Source organism: Echiichthys vipera, assembly GCF_963691815.1.
Source record: "Echiichthys vipera genome assembly, chromosome: 4".
NCBI classification, from domain to species: Eukaryota; Metazoa; Chordata; class Actinopteri; order Perciformes; family Trachinidae; genus Echiichthys; species Echiichthys vipera.
In genome coordinates this window covers 33,035,967-33,051,174 of record NC_139829.1, presented here as the reverse complement: position 1 = coordinate 33,051,174, position 15,208 = coordinate 33,035,967, and the positions used below count along the sequence as shown (strand labels likewise).

The following is a 15,208-nucleotide window of genomic DNA, read 5'->3' as shown; positions in this document are numbered from 1 at the left end:
CTCCGCCACCTCCTGAACCGCAGCTTCTCCGACCCCGAGCTCTTTTAGAAACCGTGAAAATGGGCGGAAAAGCGTGCCTACAACATTTTCACAGATGTGACAAAGCATGTCAACGACTCGTAATTCAAGGTGTACGTATATAAATACCTTCCACTTGTGTTCACCACTTCACACATGCGTAAAGACGTGCACATTGGAGTGCATCTAAGCCGTAAACCATACTAACGTATATCATGTTTATCACTTTTCCCTAAAGCCTTGTGCCCTCTGTTTGATTTTGCTTTCAAACTTCTTCCCTTCTCTGTTTCTGGTTCTCAGTTTTGTCACCTGCTCGTCTGGCGCCTTCACGACTGATCCTCTATTTGTATTCTCGCACCGCGGGCTGATGAGGCTGGGAAAACACCACGGAAATGAGCTTTATTTCTAAATGCATTGCTTTGAACACATAACGATGGATTTCACAGGCAGAGAATCTGCTCACACTAGATGATTAGCCAAGGCACACATTTTATTTAACAAGTGAGACATGTGTTGATACTTCGTGTATCACAAATTTAAAATATCCTTGCTGAGGTGGACTATCTGATAGTGCTGAGGCTAAATTTAAATGATTCCTGTTGAATTGGATTTAATGGAACGTCTTGTGTCAATATAACAGAAGTTTCCTTTGCTAACTCAAGTCCCTCCCGTGTCTTGTTGAAAGTGTTGCAGGCTCCCTGTAAATGACACCTGGCTCTGTCCCGCCTCTAAAAATAATAGAAGATGATGAAACGAAGGATGTTACATTTGTGGTATAACTACCAAAGATGCACATTAAAACAATAACTACAAACACTTGAAAAGGAAATGCAGAATCAACAATCCGATAGAATCTCATTTAGTCTGGAGAGACGGCCTCAAAACGTGTAGGAAGGTCCTCCTTAACGCCAGAGCAGCCTATTATTATTATTAATAGAGGAGAATAATGGCGCACTCACACTGTCCATCCGTCCCGTGCTTTAGGGTCCTTGTCCCCCCCTCCAGGCCCGTTTGTACTCACACTACCTGGGCCTCGGAGAATGCTTCTTGCTGCCTATACGTCATCACGCCGTAACACGTCACACACATTGATGACGTCATGGCGATGCGTGGCTTTGTTTACAGATCTTTCCGTAGACCTCGGAGTTTTTGTGTGCAAACGTGCTTTACAAAAGCCCACCTCTCCCAAACGGTCCGTGGCCGGCAAGCGGGCCGCAGCTAGGCGTGGTACGGTTGCACTCACACTGGTCAAAGGAACTAGACTTTACCTGTAAAACCTGTTTTGGCACGGTACGGAGGGACAGTTTGAGTGCGACCTAAGAACAACCCCGGGTTTCCTTTCAGCACTGCAGCCAGGCTGACAGAGAGCCACAGCTCTATTAAGCCAAGTATTCCTATAACATTTAGTAACGACTTCAGGAGCTTCTTTAATGATAAAATTCTGACTATTTGAGACAAAATCCATCCCTGTAAGTGATCGTCTTACACAAGAACCTCAGAAACAGCTGTACCACCTGATATCATATTTAGACTGCCTTTCTCCCATCAACAAACATCAACAAACATCAACGGTTTTGTCATCTAAGACACGTACTTGTCTATTAGACCACATCCTTACTGGGCTACTTACCGTAAATAAGTTTAACCCTTAGTTAGCACTCCTGTACTAGATATGGTTAACATGTCTTTATCAGCAGGTTATGAACCACAGTCATTTAAAGTAGCTGTAACTAAACCTCTTTTTAAAAAGCCCAGTCTTGATCCAGAGGTTCTAGCAAACTATAGACCTATATCTAACCTTCCCTGTCTCTCTAAAATCCTCAGGGAATTAGTCCCTAATCAGCTGTGACATATTAAATGTCTTCCTGTCATGATTTAGAGTGAATCATAGCCCTGACACAGCACTGGTAAAAATACTAACAACCTTCTAATAGCTTCAGACAAAGACTTGTCTCTGTACTTGTTTTCCTAGATCTTAGTGCTGCTTATGACACTACTGACCATCACATCCTGTTACAGGGACTGGAGCATCTAATTGGCATTAAAGGAACACATTAAGGCGGTTTAAGTCTCATTTATCGGATCGATGAGGTTTTGTACTTGTGTTCAGCTTCCTTTTAATAATATTAAAGTAAACACCCCATAAACATTTATTGTTATGCAGATGATACCCAAATGTATGTATCAATCAAACAGAAGAAAACCTCAGTTAGTTAACTTCAAATGGACTTGTACTTATACCCTTTCTAGTCTTCTGACCACTCTAACTTCAAATGTGCAGTAATTGCATAAAAACACTTAAAAACCTGGATGACCTGCAACTTCCTGATGTTGAACGCCAAGCATCAACGTAAGGAATCGTTATCTTTGATCAGGATGTCCTTCGACTCATAAAGCCAACGACAAGTTCTGCCTTTTGTCACGGGCATAACTTTGCAAAAATCAGCCACATCCCGTCTCAAAAACATGCAGAAAATTCAGTCCGTGCTTTTGTTAAATCTAAGGTGGATTATTGCAATTCCTTATCATCAGGCTGTTCCGATACTAAGTCTGTTCAGATTCTCCGGTTGATCCCGAACGCTGCAGCACGTGCACTGAAAAGAACCAGGAAAAGAGATTATATATCTCCTGTATTAGCCTCTCTACATCCGCTCCCTGGGACATCCAGAATAGAATCGTGTCTTAAAGAGCTCATAATACCCTATTACCGCAAAAGAACACACAACAACAACGCATAACCTTACATATGGCATGGGGGGCACTGCAAATACACAGAGAGGGAAGAGAGAGACATAGAGGCAGACACGCAGAGGGCACAAAGGTTTGGGGCAGATTTTGGGCACCTGATATAAGCTTTGATTCCTACGTTTGTATTTGTAGTTTTGTAATTCAAAACTCACATGTCAGATGATTTTAGTGGGTTAGGTTCTATATAGTCGCCACATAGACTTAAACCCTTTTAAGCTATAGTTAGGGCTGGCTCAGGTTTGAGTTGGACCAGCTTTTAGTTATGCTGCTATCGGCCGAGTCTGTCAGGAGACTCCCCTTGATACACTGAGCTCCTCTTTCTTTCAATCTGTATCATTCACGTCCCATTAATGCATGGTTCTCACTAAGCTTCTTCCCCTGAGTCCTTGTGCTCTCCTCTTGCAGGTTCCCGTGGTTCGTCGCAGCACCTGAATCCTGCCCACTGCTACTTTATTATTGTCATCATATTTCCACTTTTATATTGCCAAAGGATTAATTAATCTCTAGGTCTGTGGCAGTCGTGCACAGAGACACACACAAATATGTATACGTTCATATACACATTCACACACACACACACATACACACACAGCCACGCTGACACACAGACACACACACTCACACCTACACAAACACTAGCTGTCACTAAAGAGACACGGCCGGGCAGCAAGACCTGAGGTGAGGCTAGAGGAAGCCACCTTTGGGGGTCCAACCACACCGGGGGAGATCCCAGTCCAAGGTCACAGGGAGCACCGCCACAGAGACCCCCCCAACCCGGGCAGACAGGAGCCTCCGCACCAAGGTGCAGAGCCCTCTAGTCGCCCGGGCCGGACCAGAGACAACTCCCAAACTGGCAGGCCCCCTGAGGAAACACTTTCTTCCATGCGGCAGTTCTCTCTAGTACAGTTCAGTGGTACAGGGGTTTTGTCAGGTCACTAGGGATCTATCCTGCCATCCATATAATTGGTTGTCTGTAATGTTTAAAATGGGTTTAAGCTCAGTCACTGCAACAGATTCATGTCTGACATGTTAATGTTATGGTGCTTAGAGTACCTCAAAGTCAAATTTAGCTATTTTTCAACCTGGACTCTATTTCCCCTCCTGTTTATGGGTAAGTGACTTATTTTGAAATTGGTCCAGTATTGAGTGAGAGTGCTGCAGCCTGGCCGCCGCGCAGCCAGCTGCAATGTAATCGAACAGGGCAGTTCTGCACAGTCAGCATCCTCTGGAGAGCAAAACTGGACTACAAAGTATTGAAACTTGATTTATGCAATCATAAATAATAATATTCCCCTTTAAAAAAAGAGCCATTTTGAAAACAACATGGAAAGGACAAGTCTTGCTTTTGGAGTATAATAATGAACAGCTCATGTTCCACTATATATCAATTAAATATTACAATATTATGTATTTACATGCTTAGCAACCTGTCATTATCTTAGACAAGTCAGCTTAATTGTTCAAACACCAAGAGACAAGTAACTTTTGTAACTGTACAACAACAATCCATAAAGTTGTACAGTTAGAAAAGTGTTATATTCCCATGCAGCTACTCAGAGTTTTAGTGAAACTGACTTGGGCAGAGTGCATTGCAGGTGATCTTCTGTACGGACATGCCCTCGCAGAAAGCCCCGCCGTTGAGAGGCGCCGGGTTAGTACAGGTTCGAGATCGTTTCTGGACGCCTCGCCCACACGGCACGTTACAGGGCGACCACTCTGTCCACAGGGACCAGCCGCCGTTCACTGCAGAGAGTTCAACAAAGTTGGAGAGTAAGAGGAGGTATAGTTAATGCACACATAACACATTTCACTTCTGCAGAACTCTGGCATAGTTAAACACTTGAACACGAGCTGAGGGTAATAATGATTATGCAGTCTTCGAGGCACTGCGAGGCTACAATGCATAACGGCTGGAGCAGACTGACAGCATATTCATTGTGGCGGATATACAGCTCCCTCCGTCCTAATTGCCAGTTCAATGTTCCTTGCTATTGGATTAAGATAAAGACACGCGAAAGCAAAGAAAACAGCCATTAAATAGAATTGCCATTTCTAAAGGCTCATACTGGTCGACAGGTTGGAGTCGACCACTTAGCGCCCTGACTCCAGCGCTTTACTCTATGATCTCTCTGTCTAACGTGTGTGGAAGCTAAATGCTTAGCTGCGCTATCAAAGCCGGTGCACCCGCATTGCCGGCAGGCCTCCGGCGAATAAATACTTAATGAGCAACATTCCTTTTAAATGAGATTAAGACACATTGGCTTATTTCCTCTCATAAAGTACACATTGATTTTAAATGAGAGGCAGTAAATTGAGTCTTTGAATAATACATTCATTGAAATAAAGAGGAAACATTGCTCTTCGGCGCAGACACGGAGATGGGTGTCTTAATCACTCGTGTAGTGGTGAAGGAAACCAAACGAATGGGTCTAAAGCGCCGTGTTAATGTGTATCAGCACACTGTGATGTGTTGTAACGGGCAGTAACAGCAGCTGGGAGGACAGCGTACCAAAGACTATGACAGTAGCTGTGGCACTGCGTCTCTTAGCCACGATGTTGCTCGCCATACACGTGTAGTTTCCCGAGTCAGACAGTCGCGCCTCGTTGATGATGAGGTTGTGGTCTGCACGGGTGTCGATGTTGTCATCGGTCTGGGAACTCAACAGCTCTTCATTTTTTAGCCATTCGACCTGTTCAAGAGAGGTAATACAGAGGTACGATCATCACAAGATCCTCTCTAAATCAACTATTAGAGCATCACTTGTACAATTTGTGTCTTATGCTTAAAGTTTCTGAACTATGCAACAACAAAGTCGGACAGGACAAGGAACATATAACAAGCCATTTCCATCCCCAGGTCATTACATTCATCAATATGCATGAAAAGTATCTGTATAAAACATTATTTATTATATATCAAGCAATAAAAATAGGATTTGATCCCGTCACCAGCCTCTAACACTACACTACACCACTATATATAATGCTCAGAGTCCTCCAGGAACCTTTTTTTCTTTGTAGTATAGTGTGGTTTTTACCAATTTAGACAAAAATTATATTTTTCTTGTGGTATATTTATAAAAGGTTAGTTAAAATGGTCATTTTCTTTGCGTCCCCAGGTTTTCAAAAGTTGTAATGGCCTGAGATTGACCATTAAATTGACATTTTGAGTAGATTCATTCATTGTCCCTGTCGGGGTCGCGGGGCTGGAGCCGATCACAGCTGACATCGGGCGTGAGGCGGGGTCCACCCTGGACAGGACGCCATTCTATCGCAGGACACATAGAGACGAGACAGAGACAGACAACCATTCACACCTACGGGTGATTTAGAGTCATCAATGAACCGAACCTCGCCACCGAAGTGCAAGTACAAGTGTAAGTAAGTTTCATATTTGAACATGGGCATTTAAATGTCAAATTATTATATGAAAGTGACGTTGATGAGAGAAAGCTGTAAGAACGTTTGGGCGACGCTCAGCCTGAGCGGCTCAGGTGGTGGTTTGCATTAAAAATTGAAATGAAGAAGACTTTACGGTGTATTTTGGAGCTGTTAAAGCATGGGCTTTTATTGTGAAGGATTGAAGTACAGTCCCGGATGTCGTGAAAGCACCAATGCTAATTTGGACGACCAGCAACTCCCAGTGTTTACAGGGAGATCGAGGCGTCTGACTAGGGCCGAGAGGAGCACACGGCTAATTCACAGGTGCTAGCGTCCTTTGACTTAGGCCAAATTAGGCTGTTAAAACGATATTTGGGTACAAAGATAAGAAGTTTTACAACATTAAATGAACTCAAAACAATACACCATCATTTAAAATGATAGGTACAACAGAAGGTTTGATAGATTTTAACCAAAAACTGTTCGACTGGTGACACAGTTGCGCTCCTCATGCCCTATAAACATGTGCCTTTAGACACGGTTGGATGACGTTGTACACACTAGTCCGTATCAAGCATACTGAACCCTCAAGTCTTACATTCTCAGATGATGCTGATCTCATGTCTGGAGTCACTCCCCTTAAAAAAAACGGCACAGTGACACACGCTGCTGGTCAACTGCGCCCTACAAGTCCCACCCTGCCGTATAACCACCGGATACAAAGCCATTATCCAATCAGACGAAGCACTATAACCAATTACCAGCCAAAGAGAGAAAAACTAATTACATATTACAAACTTAGTGACGCTTTGGCGCTTCTACCCTGGTAAAGGGAGCTGCATCGCTGCGTTTGCAAATTACATCGGTAGTGTGGCAGAACGGGCCGAGCTGATGGATTTATAGGAAGCACGCAGGCACCATTTATAATAAACAACAACGACTCAGGCTGGATGCAAATAGGAAGTGCCTGTGGGCATGCAAACACTGGGTAAATAGAAATGACACATACACCCCAGGGATGACGGATTGCAGGTATATATTGACATAAATAAAAATGATAATGAACATCATAATCCTTTCTCTCAGCTTCTCACACCTATTTGTGTGAATTGTAACACTGTTAGCCACAGCGGGAAGAGTATACAGTACAGTACAATTACGGCAACTGAAGCCTCTCTTTTCCCCGCCGTTTGCCTCGGAGAAAATTTGGAAAGCCATCTTCAAAGGCTCCCAGATTCTTCTCTACAATTAAAAGATAGCCTTTAGCGCGGGTTTCCATCAGAGGTAAAGCGCTTAGCATCGTTGATAGATAAGAAAATGGAGAGACAGAAGACTGGGAGACGCGGTCTTATTTCTCATGATTAAAGTCATCTGTCACTGAATGGCTGACACAAGTCGTTGTCTGCCCCCCCCCCCCCCCCCCCCCCCATACTTCGGACTCTTTATGTATTTATTTCAATTTTTAGCCTGGAAAGAATTTGGGGCTTTGAAGAGGCAATTAACGCGTGGCGTGAGCCGGCCCTCGCAGTGTTTTCGGTGGCCGCGCTGCACATTATCTGTCTGTCTGAAGCTAACAGCCCCGACTGTAGTTAATGATGAAGTGATTCACAGAGCTGGGGGTGGGGGGACAAATACAAATTAGCCTGGCAAGTGTGTGGCGGAGGATGTGAGAAATGAATTGCCTAATTGGCACATTTGTTTCAATTAGGATGCGGTCATCAGTGTCAGCCTTGACGGAAGGGTTTCCAGGCGGGCCCCCCCGCACCAGGGCTTCCTCCCTGTGATTTCATGCCCCTGAAGGTCACCTCCTCCAGCCAGGTCGTCTCCTCTACTCAGCTACACACATACAGCTCATTGAGATGACATTTGCGGATGATTAGATGCTGAGAAATGTGGCGGCCAAGAGGCAATTAGAAGGACAGAGGAGCAGTGTAACGGGTGACACAGCAGCCATCATCAGGACTTATGAGGAGAGTGCAGATCAAGACCTTGCCAGCTGACGCGTTTTTTTCCCCTGTGCCTCAAAGCCCCACTCCCAGGTCTAATGGTCATTTTGTGTCAAGGTGAGGCAGTACAAACGGTCCGCTCCTGTGCTGTAAGCAGAATAACGCTGAGTCATGCTTAGGTGTCACAGTTTAGCATGAACTCCTCTCTTTCGGGCAACTCTCAGCTGCCTGTGACAAAGCGGGGATGGGCGGCAGAACTTTTTAATTTCTGTGTATCTCATCAACGGAATTACAAGGATTAAACGTCTCCTACAGACTCACCCCCGGGAACAGGGGACGCCGGCGGGATCCGCTGCTGCATAACAGATGCGTAGCGCCGAGTGTGGAGCTAATTTACCCGATGCACCCCCCTCCCCACCCCACACAAACACCCCACAACCAATCAACAGCACACATAAAGACAGGCACGCTCATTTGCCACACACACACACACACAGATACCCGCAGACACTTTGAACACAGCGTGGCTTCAGTGTGTTCATACGAACGGCAAGCCTGACAGCAGCAGGTGGAGTCGGAGGGAGCTATCTGCGGCTCAGCTGCGCTCTCCCGTCCCGGAGGTTAATCAGAAAAGATACGGGGGGAACACAAAGTGGGCCTGCGTCGCCCGTCCGCCTCCCGTTGCTTCCCAAATGCCACCTCTCCTCCCCTCCGAGCTATGTGGCACCGCATTACTATTCCGGCCCCATCTGTCTTATCTTAACGAAATAAATAGAGGGAGCTCCCGGATTTGGCCTGGACTGGGGGAGGGGGATGTAATTGCGTGCCTTAGTAACGAAGCTCATCATCTGCTCTCTAGGAGGCTTCCTCTGACCTACGAGGCGCCCGGCAGTAGGATCAGAAAGTGGAAACAAGTGCAGAGGAAGCAGGAGGTGGGACGGAGTTAAATGCTAACTTGTTGTGGAGTAGCTCTGCAAAGTCTTTGCGAAGCTCAACAGAGAACAGCTTGTATCACAGTGCAGGAGCATTTAGTTGATTCCCCTTTGTGCCGTAGCCCGGGCTGTCTACCTGAGCTACTGTAGATCAAGGGGATTCATCTCGGATTAAAGGCTTTCATTCAGGGAAGTTGAAATTGGCTCGCAGTTTGGATGTTCATTTCACACTTTCTCTCAGAGTAACCTCTCAAAAGAAACTCATTATACAGGGTTCCCATGGACTCCTTTCTCCCCGGGTTGAGAGATCTGCTCTGCATTCACGTCGCCTGATACGTGTGAGGAAAAAGCGGCGGATTGGTTTTGGATCCTGAGCACCGAAGCTAAATTATAAATAAGCCGGTCCTACGTTATATTAACCGAGGCAAAGGGGAAATGACGCTCGTTGAATACCACGCAGGATGGTGTTTTTGTGTTGCACACACACTCACAGGCAACACTCACACAAGCGTCCTAAATGTGAATTAGCAGCAAGCAAACCAAGTGTCATCTAGTACACCGGGATAATGCAGTCCCACACAATTATTCTGCCATGTAGTTGACTTTTATGATGCCTGATGATGTTCGGTTTTTGCAGAGAGTCATAAAGTTGTAATTAGTGGACGGCAAACAAGAGACACACCACACAGTACAGTGCAGTCCAGTGCAACAGCACCGTGCACTGGGGCGGCAGGAGCTCAGTCCATAGGTGACTTGATGCGGAACCGGAGGGTCGATGGTTCGAGTCCCTGTGTGGACCATGAATGGAGCGTGGACTGGTGGCTGGAGAGGTGCCAGTTCATCTCCTGGGCACTGCTGAGGTGCTGTTGAGCAAGGCACTGAACCCCAAATGGCTTGGGGCGCCGGTCACTGGCAGCCCCCTCACTCTGACATCTCTCCATTAGTTGCATGTATAGGTTCTGTCTGTGCATGTGTGTATTTCGTGTGTGTGTGTATGTGTGTGTGTGTGTGTATGTGTGTGTGTGTGTGTGTGTGTGTGTGTGTGTGTGTGTGTGTGTGTGACATGATTAATAATAAGTGAAAATTGAATTTCCCCATTGCGGGACTAATAAAGGAATTCTTCTTCCTCTTATTCTTTGTCCTGTGATAGACTGGCGTCCTGTCCAGGGTGGACCCCGCCTCACGCCCGATGTCAGCTGGGATCGGCTCCAGCCCCCCGAGACCCCAACAGGGACAAGCGGTTGAAGATGGATGAATGAATGAATGAATGAATGAACCAAGTTTCTTCAATCTAGGTACTGTACTGCAGGATAAAGCAGTCCCACACAATGATTCTGCCATGTAGTTGACTTTTATGATGCCTCATGAAGTTCAGTTTTTGCAGAGAGTCATAAAGTTGTAATTAGTGGACGGCGAACAATAGAAGCACCACACAGTACAGTGCCGTCCAGTGCTACAGCACCTTTAACTAGGACCTCCATTTATACATTTATGAGATTCTTAAAGGTAGATGTTACAGCAGACACAAGTTTCCCTGATCGACAGACTGAGCTCCGCCTCATCTCGCATCGTGTCGCTCACCGCTAAGTTGTTTCCTTGCTCTGATTGGTCCGTCTAATTGCGACCAAAGGCATTTTAGTCCGCACCGTTAAAAAACGCCCCTTGGAAATTGGAAATCAACTGAGAGGTTCCAGAGGCTCGGGCTGTTATTTTCATGTCAGTGTAAGCAGCGGAGCTTGAAATGTGTTTCCTATTGTATTCTTTTTTTTTTGATTCTCCTTGAATGTGTTTTTGAGTGCAACTCTATTATTACAACCTTTGTCACTTCAGCCTGTGAAAGCGCCCGTCTCGATTCCTCATGCTCGTGCTTCGGCTCCCGGTGTTGCGGCGCATGAGGTGCAGACGCGATATGGACCCGTGTCTCAAGGCATAACACTGCGGAGACAGCTAAAGAGGCGTGGGGATGTCAGCCCCTCAGAGGAGCGGGTAAAAAACGCTTTTCCAGTCTCCGTCTTTGTGATCGAAAAAAAATATACACGCCTTATAGAACCAACCTGTCCGTCATTCTGGGATGCTGTTCAGTGAGTAGTAGTAAGGTTTTTTGTGTGTGCGCGTGTGTGTGCGTGTGTGTGCGTGTGTGTGCGTGTGTGTGCGTGGCGGGAGTGTAGGATTTCACAGTGACCTCTACTGTCATGGACGGGGCTTGTGTGTTCGAGAAACTTTACTTGACTATTCAAACGCCTATCTTTATAAATAATCTTTGGAAAGAGTCGGCGAGGAGTTCTCACAAAGAGAGCGACACTAAGATGAAATACTGTGATTACAGCAATCGGATTTACTGAGATCTGCTTATATTATAGGCTGTCTTCCCAACTCGACACACACACCCACACATCCACACATCCACAATGGGTCAAACTAACTTTTCCTTCTACCTATGGAGTAGCTTTAGCTGCACAAATACTACGCCCTGTTTTCTTTTGCTCTGGTTCCTAAATTCCAGAGGCCCAAATCTCATCTCATCTTCAGCCTCTTATCCGGGGTCGGGTCGCGGGGGCAGCAGCTTTAGCAGGGGACCCCAAACTTCTCTTTCCCGGGCCACATTAACCAGCTCTAACTGGGGGATCCTGAGGCGTTCCCAGGCCAGTGTGGAGATCTAATCTCTCCACCTGGTCTAATATTTACACATCCTGAGGAATAAGAAGCACATGAAGGTTTAAAGAACCGTTAAAGTAATCGAACTCCTGATCAGACACAAACTACTTTACGAAGCGGACTATTTATGTCTGAAACATGTGCGGAGGGGATCTTCAAGCAGAGCATGTGGCCTAGACTTACATTGCATGAAAAGTGTCCTGAGATAACTTCTGTTCTGTAATTTTATTCTCGAATATGAGGCTTTTGTAACTGTCTGTCTATTGTATTTCTCATTGCCGCAAATACCTCCAGACGGGAGGAGACACCCCTGCTCAGTGTCACACTCACGCTTAAATCAACTGTTGTAACTGTTCTAACGATACAAAATGATTTCACCTTGAGTGATAGGGGACTCATTAGCTCCCCCTGACATCCTTGCTGACGAGGGTGATATCCAAACACACCTTTCAGCAGCAGCAGCAGCAGCAGCACGGCGTTTACGCTGCGCTCCGACTGCAGGCTCACAATCTGTTGGGCCTGTGTCTGCTCCACCAGCATCCATCCTACAGCTGCACTCTGAAACCTCACACTACCACGCTCGCAGATGCCACCTCAATATTTCATGGACGAGGTGCGGCGGTATTGACTGGGCTGAGGATATCTGCCCTGCGCTCTCTACATTATTCACTCCCATCTCTTGTGGCTGGGCTCATTTGTGTTGACAAAGGACTCGATGGGAGGTTGTGATTCGGTCTGTACCGCTCAGATTCAACTATTTTTATCCCTGCTGTGGATTCTGCGGCACTGGAATGACATCACTCCTCCATTTCCACGTTGAATCATTAATTTCAGCACGGGGCTGGAGGTTGACCTCCACTTAAATCTGTTCCCTGCACACATTAGCTACACTTACATTGTTCATGCTGATTATCGCTGGACCAAATATAGACTGAGACATCGTGCATTTGGAGAGCAACGTGCACTCGGTGACATTTTGTACTGAGACATTTAAATGCTATTTTTGTCCCAAACTTCAGTCTTTCAGGCTGATCTGACTGTGAGAAACATCTGTTCTCTGTCTCACCTGGAGCTGCTGTGCTGTTAAAGTTGCCGCCGGACATTTAATTGCTAAAAGCGATCACAACACCTGTTGATGTTGATCCTAGATCGTGTTGAATACTGTATCTTAAAGGGGTAATACCTTTTATTAGTCAGCTAAGTAGTTCTACTTCAGTAAAGGATCTAAAAACTTCCTCCAACACCGCCCAGCAGGGAGCAAACTGACAGGACGCATCAAAGACAAACCAGTGCCGACACAGATGATCACAAACCGGATGATGTGAGACTCATGCGGGGAGATGAACACTCTCATGATCAGTGACAACATCATATATGATCCACAACAGGTTTCCAGACTACTAAAGAGCATCTGTCATCTTCCATGGATGACGTCTTCGGTGCAATGATGCTAATTCACACATGTGCACGTCCATGTTGCAACTCACGCAGTGATGAGATCCCCTTCTATGTCTATTATTGAATTAGTTGTAAACCGTTAAATTTATTGCCAACTACTTTGAGCTCTGCGCCACCAAAGACGATTGATATTGCTTTAAGAAGAAGAAGAAGAATTACTTTATTTATCCCGCAACGGGGAAATTTAATTTTTTCACTCTTATTATTAATCATGTTACACACACACACACACACACACACAGGCCCGAAATACACACATGCACAGACAGAACCTATACATGCAATTAAGGAGAGATGTTAGAGCGAGGGGGCTGCCAGTGACCGGCGCCCCGAGCAGTTGGGGGTTCAGTGCCTTGCTCAACATCACCTCGGAAGGTGCCCAGGAGATGAACTGGCACCTCTCCAGCCACCAGTCCACGCTCCATTCATGGTCCACACAGGGACTTGAACCACCGACCCTACGGTTCCCAGCCAAGTCACCTATGGACTGAGCTACTGCCGCCCAAGACATGCAAACAAACCAGAGCGTGTGCCCCCCCTGTATAACAGAGTCTTTGTGTGTGGTAGCCAGAATGGAGTAGGGTGTGGCACAGAGAGACTAGAGATAGAGCAACATCCTCACTCCCTTAAAGGGTCATTTGAGCATTTTTCAACCTGGACCCTCTTTCCCCTTGCCGACAGAAACCATACACTGAAAAAAAAAAAATGTTCTGCCAAAGTCTGTCGTCCCACAGAATTCCCATGTCTCCACTTAGCAGTTGAGCGTCAAAGAACGGTATTAGCTTGTTGGCTAGCTTCCTACATGCTAAATAAGGTGAAGTAGTAAAACAAAAGGTGTTTGGTGGAGTAATGGCAACAACGTTTGTGTTTTTGATTGCGTGAGCGCGGGAGCCCGGTCGCTGTGACCCCGGTCGCTGTGACCCCGGTGGCTGTGACCCCGGCTACAATGTAATCAAACGGGGCACCTGTGCACCAACAATATACGTTTACTAAAAGTATTTATTTTCGCCACTAGTGTCTGACTGGATTATGGAAAGATAGATGAGTTGCCGTTCTCCTGCCATGCTTTGGTGACTAGATACTGATTCAGGTCAACACAGTGATGGTAGCTAATAGCATTAGCCTGCGTCTCCTCTGTCTGCAGCAAGTGTCTCCACTCTTGCAACAGCCTTTAACTTTAGGAGAATGTGCGTTGGGAGGATTTCTGCTCCTCTATGTCTGGCAGTAGTGTCCCTGTCAAACTGCAGAGCAGATGGTCTGTTAACTGCAGTGTATCCTGGTATTATTAGGATCCATTTGTAGCACAACTAGCCACAACTCCAGCCTGTCTGCATCCAAAGGGAACGCTCGACTGTGAAAGCTGCGTGAGGTGGAGCTGCATATATTCTTTACGCAATTCAGAAATGCACAAAAACAAACCATTATTTCTGAAAAACGGTTTAGATGACACAAAGGTGCGCTTCACAATAGTCTCCCTGTCACATGTCCTCTGGGAACATCCCGCAGGAATTCAGAACGAGATTTCTGACCTCACCGTCTTCCCACAACTAAGGCAGACACTTCTGATAACAATCTGAGCCCCTCAGTGGTAAAAAAACCCCAAAATAAATACTTTAAGTTGACGCATATTGTCGGTGTGCAGGTGCCCCATTCGATTACATTGCAGCCTGGTTCCCAGCAGTGTGGCTGCAGTGCTAGCGCTCAATACTGGACCGATTTTTTCAAAAAAGGTTTCGGCATTCGTCACTTACACAGAAATAAATGGGGAAATAGGGTTCAGGTTAAAGAATACCAACGTTCCCCTTTAAGTCACCCTCCCCACTGTCATTTCTTTCAGCCCCGTTTCTCACAGTGTGAAATCACAACCCTCGCTGAGTTAATGATGCTGTAAACTGATGAAGATTTAATTAAAATGTATGCAACAAATCCTCTTCATCTCACTTCGGCACCAACACCTTCACATCTAAACGTTTGCGTGCGCTTAACGCTGGTATGCAACGGCATCAACACTACATCAATCTCTTAAAGGTCAGAGAAAGCGGAGCTGAAGGTAGCAGCGGGAGTGAGTGA

General features: G+C 45.9%; 1 protein-coding gene across 1 annotated transcript in view; it reads right to left on the bottom strand.

Moving 5' to 3' along the window:
- The window catches only part of unc5db (unc-5 netrin receptor Db), a gene marked incomplete at its 3' end in the record, with an annotated part of 252,798 nt that overhangs the window by 89,606 nt on the left and 147,984 nt on the right, over nt 1–15,208 (bottom strand). Inside the window, exons 5-6 of the mRNA XM_083912274.1 lie at nt 5,276–5,456; nt 4,342–4,509 (exon numbers count right to left, since the gene is read on the bottom strand). Coding sequence (XP_083768400.1) covers nt 4,342–4,509; nt 5,276–5,456 — 349 coding nt within the window. The remainder of the gene's footprint in view (nt 1–4,341; nt 4,510–5,275; nt 5,457–15,208) is intronic.